General features: G+C 31.7%; 1 protein-coding gene across 1 annotated transcript; it reads right to left on the bottom strand.

Annotated features, from left to right (window-relative positions):
- Positions 1 to 3,958: 3,958 nt before the first annotated feature.
- LOC132284313 (chaperone protein dnaJ 8, chloroplastic) lies at positions 3,959 to 6,087 on the bottom strand. Its single transcript, XM_059786404.1, has 3 exons — positions 5,657 to 6,087; positions 5,027 to 5,095; positions 3,959 to 4,363 (listed from the first exon to the last, which is right to left on the bottom strand). Exons 1-3 carry the CDS (start codon positions 5,897 to 5,899, stop codon positions 4,175 to 4,177), a joined length of 501 nt encoding a protein of 166 aa, XP_059642387.1. The 5' UTR covers positions 5,900 to 6,087; the 3' UTR covers positions 3,959 to 4,174.
- Positions 6,088 to 8,392: the final 2,305 nt, after the last annotated feature.

Below are 8,392 nucleotides of genomic sequence, written 5' to 3'. Positions count from 1 at the left end.
CTCAATATTGATCTTTAGCTCGGAAAAAACTTGAAAGCAAGCCAAAATGTACTTCAAATGTCTTAGCTGGTCAACACTGGCAGCACAAAATACAATGGTGTCATCCACAAAAAACAAGTGAGAAATGGATAACTGATTAGGGTTTCTTCCCACTGTAAAGCCTTGAATGAAGCCCAGCCTTTCTGCCATTCCTATCAATATACTAAACGCCTCAATAACAATTATAAATAAGAAATATGAGAGAGAGTACCCACAACGTAACCCTTTAGAACTAGCAAATAAAGCCCGTTGGTGAACCATTCATTATGACAGAGAAGCTTGAAATTGAAATAAAATGAAAAATCTATGTCTTGAATATGTGCCCAAACTCCATCCTCTCAATCAAATAAATCAACAAATCTAGCAGACATGGTCGTAGGCTTTTTCGATGTCCAATTAGCACACAATCCGTTGGATTTGTACTTCTTGTTTTAGCCTCAATGCACTCACTAGAAATTAGCAATGAGTCCAGAATTTGGCACCCACCAACAAAAGCATTTTGCAACTATGAGATCACTCCATCCAAAACCTTCCTTAAGTGAGTGGCTAAGACTTTCACAATAATCTTGTGCACAATGCCAACTAAGCTAATGGGTCTAAAATTCTCAGCCTCAACCACTCTACCCTTCTTAGGAATTAGAGTAATAAAAGTTTTCAGACTCTTCTTAAAATAACCATCAAGAAAGAAAACATCAATGGCTCTCGTCGCCTCTGTCTTTCACCACCTCCCAATTTTGCTGGAAAATGGCTAGAGTAAACCCATATGAACCAGATGCTTTATCCCCATCACAATAACTCAAATCTTTCACCACTACCTCCTTCCCAAATTGTTTCTCAAGCTAGTCTCTATCATCACCTAGTGAGAAAGCTCACTAGCCTCTCTATATCCTCACAGAGGAACCCCACTTATATTAGATGGGTTTCTTTTTGTGTTCCTCTGTTTTTCCTCATAGAGGAACCCCACTCCAATTAGATGGGTTCCTTTCTATGTTCCTTCATAATATTACTCTTTACGGATAAACTCTGAAGTGCTTTCTCTCTCTCTCGACTTATAAGTGGCCCCATTATGGGTCGAGTTCTGAAAACATAACTACAACTAACATTTATGAGCTACCATTGGGGGAGCTCGACTATTTGGATAAGGTGTGTGTAGGTGCATAAAATATCGGACCAAACACTGTGGTTCAATCTGGGAGATTCGATGCTCAAACACTCAAGAAGAAAGAAAATTATTGCTGAAATATGTTTAAAAAAATTAAGAAAAAGAAACTTAAGAGGAAGAACAATGGCTTATAGGCAGAGAATGGCTTGATCTTTTATTTGGGTCTTGCCTTCATATGTGTGTGTGTGTGTGTGTGTGTGTGTGTGTGTACAAAAGAGATTATCTTAGAGTGTAGCATGGATTTTCCATTTTTGGAGCTCAATCAATCCCAGATTCTATGACATTCATTATGTATGCATTACTTATGATCGTGGTAGTCAAGGCTTTGCATTGAGCCTTGTGGGCTTAGCGCTACTTTGTGAGCCAAATTGGTGTTTGAAATTTCCCACTACCCCCTTGGTTGATCATTTGGTTTGGGCTTCCACCTTTGGACCTGACTTTCTGGGCTAACTTATTCACTTGGATGAATGCACGTGGAGCCTTGTGATTGGTGGGAAAATTTCCCTCCACACTTTGCCCCCAATTCCTTTTATGTATCATATTCATATAAGGAATTGTAGCTGTTTTTGGAAGTGGAGTAGTTTGTGTAGAGGTTAATGCTCATCTTTACCATTATGGAGTTTCGCATCTTGGGGTATCGTGCTGCTGCCGCTTCATTGCACGTCTGGTGCATATAAATGTGCCAATTTTGTTACCTTGAGGGTTTATACTTGCAAAATTTCTTTCCCCAAAAGTTGCACCAGCAGTCGTTCCGGCCACCTCCCAACATTTAAGTTCAGCTTCTTTCGCACCGCTTTTTGCTTTTTTCTCTTTTCCTATTCTCGTTCCATTCTTCTATCACGAGTCAAGAAAGTAATGACCGTACCCCTAGTGCTATGATGTCTGATTATGAGTCGAGAACGTCGGGGGTTAACACGAGTACCCCAATTTCTGTTGAGGGTCCTATAGTTCTTCCCGTTGACATTGTGGAGAGGAAATCTATTTCTGTTCTTCAATTGAGAAAAAAAAAAAAAAGGATACCCGAATATGTTACCCTAGAAGAATATCCATATGATCTGAATCTTAGCACTGGTGATGGTTTAGGGATGGTGAGGGTTTGGGGGATGATGAGATGTTATTATTTACTGGTCATTTGTCTACTTTTAGGTTACCCCTAAACCCTTTTTATCTTTGGGTCTTTTCTATTCTGAATTTGGCCCTTCTTCAAGTGAACCCTAATTTCTTTTGTATTTTGTATTGTCTTCTAGCTCTGAATCGAACCCGAGGGCTGTCTTTGAATCTTGCCTATCTTTTCTTCTGCTATTTAGTAAATAGAATAACAAGTGAAGAGGGTAGGTATCATTTTCACTTTAGAACGAGGTGAGGCCCTTTTTTCTGGTCTTAATACATTTGACAAGGAGTGGAAGGAAAATATTGTTGAGGTTGGAGGCCCCTGGAGCTTTTCCTCTGCTCAGAATTTCCATGTTCAGGCGAGCTTCCATACCCCCTGTATCCCTGTGTTCGATGACTCGGGTGAGTCTCCTTGCTTTGTTTGTGTGGTCAAGCACTTTTGTTATATTTATGATTTATTAGGTCATGAAACTAATCTGTTTCCTTCTAAATTTGCAAACATTAGGATTGAGTACCTGCAATCAAACGTTTAGTATAATATCCCTTCGGTAAAGGTCCTTCTTTCCACTTATCTTCTTGAGGCGATCTCCAGGAATCCTCCTCTGGTCATCCAAGATCCTGAAGAGCCCATCGATCTTGACGCTTCTGATTTTGAGGCTGAATCCCTTTCTACTCCCCTAAAACAAAAAGAAGTTTCTAAAATTCTCAATTTTTGTATCACTTCCTCCTTCCTCCATGCCTCTATTTATAGGATTTTTGGATCCTCCATGCCTCTATTTATAAGTTTCTTGGATTAATAGGACGATGACATGTGTCCTCTCCTAATAAGGACATAATCATAACTGGCCGAACCGGTTATATTATGATAATTATCCAAATAATTATTCCAAATATATTTTATTCGGAATAATTATCTTTTTATTTAATAATCTGGGCTGGGCTAATTAAATCATTTAAGTGGATCCAGTTTGGGCCAATTAAATAATTTAATAAAATGAGACTCATATTTAATGGGTCAATTTGTCAAAACAAAAATCTATAAAATTTTAATGTCTACAAACTTAATTACAACTTTTGATCTATGAAAGAATGGGAATAGTGAGAAATTAAGCTTAAACAAAAAAGCTAAACTGCAAAATTAGTAGCTAAAGAGCATAGTAGTTTGTTTATAATATATTTACAACTTCTGATCTATGAAAATAATGGGAATGGTAAGAAGTTTAGCTGAAACAAAAATTTAGATTGCAAAATTGTATTGTGAGTACGTTTCTTAAAAAAAAAAATAAATAAATAAATAAATCAAATATTTAAATATGAACGATAATCAGATTGAACTTATTTGAGCCACATGAGCCCCACAACATTATTTCACCCATGACATCATGTAATGGGGCCATTCTCACTTATATTATTAGTCCCGGCCCGACCTAACATTGACATAAAGTTGTTGTAGAGTCCCGCCTATCATTGGTCTTTTGAATAATCACCACTTTTGTGTAAAAATTGTAGACGTGTGACAACAATCCTACGAGGATTGCACTCGTTGATTTGAATAGATCATAATTCAAAATTATCCTTTTTTCAGGTACAAAAAATACAATGGAAGGTCATGAATAATAAGGCTTAGAGAAAGGGTTAGAGCAAATGTTTTAAACTCATAAAGTTTCTTATTATATTAAAATCCATTAGGCTTCTAATTTTGAAGAAGCCATAAGATGACATTCAACTATGTACATAGAACAAAAACATTTTACACCCACTTTCACTATATACAACACCACAACCATCAACCAACCAATTTGATTGATGTATATATGGGTGTAATACTTATACATGGATTATATATACATAATAACTTACTTATTATATATAAGGGTTAATATGAGACGAGTAGTCACGAATTCCCGCTCCTTCCCATCCCATCCATTCTTCCCACATGTCCCAATCAGGATCGTTCATCCCTCTCATGGGTTCATCTATACCTGCATCGTACGGTTCGTAAGCCTCTATCTCTGGTGTGGTTGATTCACCTCTCAAATTACTCATCGCAATCTGCATCATCGTCATCATTAAAGAAATTAGTAAGACTAAAAATAAGTCATTTTGATCATAAATATGCAAGGAGACTTGGAAAGTATACATCTAGAGGAGTCTGGCTTTGTTAGACTTTTTATATGATTAATAATGCCCCTTTAAAATTCAAAGAATATTGAAAAAGTATTCTCTTTTTTTAAAAATATTTGTTAGATTTATAATGTTACTGAAACTTCCAACTACATCAGAAATAAGGTTTTTTTGTTATGTAATAAATTTAACTAATTTTATGTGTATAAGAACCATATCACAACAATGATATCATAACCTCAGCCCACTTAAATGTGAAATCATTTTTCTATTTAAGGGTTCGTTTAATGTTGGGACTCCCACTAAAAAAAGAAATGAGAAAAAAATAAAGGATAATTGTGATACTCAAAAATAAAAGTACCACTTGGCTGTCAAAATTTTAATCTTATCCCATCCATTCAATATTGTCTAGACTTAATCATGGCGGTAGACTATTAAGTATGAAAAAGAACTTTGAAAATTAAAATTACCATCTAATCTATAAGATTTGTATTTAATGTATCATCTGGACATTAAATACACAAATTATTAGTAATACATTGTGCAGAAAAAATAAAGAGATAGGATTATGAAAGTGTGTTGGTGACTCACATCATAAGCTTCATTAATGCTTTGAAAATGGACCCCACAATTGCTTCCTCTGCAAACATCCGGATGGTACTGAAAATTTGATCAAACGAAATTAAAATATTACCCCCCACATCAATGATTCATAAAAAAAAAAAACATTAATGCTCACCCACAACATACGTTTGGTTGTCCCTTTTGAGTTAAATGTTCAATGGCTCATTAACTGCAGTAAATAAGTTGAAACTTTTGATTCAAAGAAATAAAATAAAATTTAAAAAATAATTACTCTATCCTGTTGTCGTATATTCAAATTTTTATTTATTACAATCACCATATATATATATATATATATCATTTTTGTTCCTTTAGATTTAATCCACATAAAACCTTTTTTGTTTGAAATAAAGCCATTAAAATTAATTTTTTATGGGTTATACTAGGAATACTTTTTCCTGACAAGTGTTTAATAAACATGGTTTTATGTGTGTGTGTATATATATATACATAAAACCTTTTTGTTTGAAATAAAGCCATTAAAATTAGTTTTTTATGGGTTATACTAGGAATACTTTTTCCTGATAAGTGTTTAATAAACATGGTTTTATGTATGTATATATATGCAGAGAAAAACAAGTTTAAAAAAAAAAATACCTGGAGAGCAAGTTGTCTAAAAGCTTTCTTGATTTCAGATTCGGAAGCACCTGGTTGAATCCTAAGAGTTGAGTATGGATCGGTAACGGCATAGGAAGAAACACAAGAGACTTTAACTCTATTATTATTGTGGCTTCTTCTCATCATCATATTCTTCTTCTTCTTCTTCTTCTTTGAGTCCTTCAAATGAATCCAAGAAGAAGAAGAATTACCACCCATCATCCCAACAGCCGTGGAAGCCATTTCTCAGGCAGATCTCAAACACCAAACTCTCTCTTTCCTTTATATATATATATATATATATATATATTGTCCCAAGGAACAATAATGTCGCAGCTAGCAAGCAAACAATGGAATGGAAGCTTTTTTTTAATAGAGGATAGCTCAATAATAGAGAATGGGTGGGTATTTAGCAATACAACAATGGATAGGAATAGGAATATTTATAATATGCAAACAGAGATGAACGGTCCTTATCCGTTGGGTCGTTGTGGAATGACGTGTCATGTCGTATTTCGAGGAGTGGACACTAAGAGAAAACAATGGGCTGGTGAGAGAGTCTATCCTCTTATGATTCTTATCCGGTTTTTTTTTTTTTTTTTTGGGGGGGGGGGGGGGGGTCAATCACATTATAAGGATTTCTTTTTTAAAAAAAAATTAAAAAATAACTAAATTATTATTTCTTTGTATTAAAAAATTTCAATAACTATATATAGTTGAAATGAAAATGAAAAAAAATCATAAAATGTCATTTTTTCATACTAATTTTATATTATTAAATTTAAAAAAATAATTTTTTTGTTATTGACATTTGATTAGGTTTTGTTTTAGAGTTTGATTAGTTTTTTTAAATAAAAAAAAATTATGTAAGGTAATATAGTGTTTATAAAATGACGAAAAATTAGAGGATAATAGAGTATTTTGGTATGACATATTTAAACAAAAAAAAAATATAGATAAGGTAATGGAAGACGTTTCATACTTTTAGGGGAGTTCAACACTTTATATTGTTTGATTTGTACATAAAAAATAATTTTCAAGGATTATGAAAACAAAAAAATCGTAGTAAACACAATTTTTTGAAAATCAGTGGATTCTCAACTAAAAATTTTAAAAAATAGTTGTCGAAATTATTTATTAGTTGTTGATAAATTTTTTTATCCTTTTTTAATTTATAAAAAATAAAAAAGCTGAACTAAACATATTTTTAAATTTCTTCTTATTATTATTTTAGGTGAGGCGAATGGGCATATTCTACTCGACAAGCATATTCTTTGAACAGAGAATTGTGTAGGTGGAGTTTGACACGAGACTTTTTTGAGAAATAATGAGTGATTGAAATTTTTTATGCCATTCAATCATGTAGAAATTCACGTAAACGACCTTTACGAGCAAATTTGGTACATTAAATATAAGTTATGCTTTCACACTCAATGAACCCCTAAAGTCACACAAATAATGTTATTACGTCATATAAGAATATTCGAACTTTTCATCTTTAAATTTAAATTATTTTCAGGGTAAAGTATAATCACACCTTCTGAAATTTGGCAAAAGGATATTTAGAGGAAGCTTATTAGTTTTTTGGATAAAGATACCTCCTGAAAGTTAAAAAATGAACAAAGACACCCCTTTACATGAAAAATTGACTAAATCATCCTTTAACCGATTATGAGACTTTTTCAACTTTAAAATTTAATAAATTGAACCAATCTATTCTCATGAATAATTTATGCATAACAAAAAAGTAAAAAAAAAAAAAAAAAAACTTTATATTATTCACTTTTTTTTTTTTTTTTCGTTATTTACTTTATAAATGTCCCAACTTCTTAAAAATGTACACGTCTAAAATGATTTTTTGATTCAATACATATATTTCAAATAAATTATATTTTGTTATTACTTCTTTTCTTTTTCTTTTTTATTTTTAAATTAAGATGCTTAATTATTTCATCTAAAAAAATTAAATTAATCTCTTTTCCTTAAAAATAAAAAATATAGTACCAGTATAACTTTATGCATCTTAAATTATATATAAAATATTATGCATTTTTCAATATAAAAGAAAATAAGTATCAGTATAATTTTATGCATCTTAACTTTATGCATGCCTTTATTTTTTTTTTCTCCTTTGTTTTATTATTATTTTTTTTTCTTTTATGTTGGGAAATACATAATATTTAATATATAATTTAATATGCATAAGTTATACTGGTACCATATTTTTTATTTTTAAGGAAAAGAAATTGATTTAATTTTTTTAAATGAAAGAATTAAGCATCTTAATTTAAAAATAAAAAAGAAAAAGAAAAGAAGTAATAACAAAATATAATTTATTTGAAATATATGTATTAGATCAAAAAATCATTTTTAAGAAGTTGAGACATTTATAAAGTTTTTTTTTTTTTTTTTTTTGGTTACTTTTTTTTATGCATAAATTGTTTATGAGGGTAGATTAGTCCAATTTATTAAATTATAAAATTAAAAAAGTCTAATAAACGGTCAAAGAATAATTTTGTCAATTTCTCATGTAAAGGGGTGTCTTTGTTCATTTTTGAATCTTCAGTGAGTACCTTTGTCAAAAAAACAGGTAAGTTTCATCTGAATGTATTTTTGTCAAACCTAAGGGGTGTGACTATACTTGACCCTTATTTTAAATATTACAACAATTTAAGAATATACCATTATCCATGAGATTGTCATTTCAATTACTCCTTAAGTCCCTTTGTTTAAAAA

The sequence above is a fragment of the Cornus florida genome, unplaced genomic scaffold, assembly GCF_030987335.1.
Source record: "Cornus florida cultivar Cherokee Brave unplaced genomic scaffold, ASM3098733v1 CherokeeBrave_3.0.0_Hap2_Chr11, whole genome shotgun sequence".
NCBI classification, from domain to species: Eukaryota; Viridiplantae; Streptophyta; class Magnoliopsida; order Cornales; family Cornaceae; genus Cornus; species Cornus florida.
Note: the sequence above shows the minus strand (reverse complement) of the source record. Positions and strands in the feature narration are given on the sequence as shown.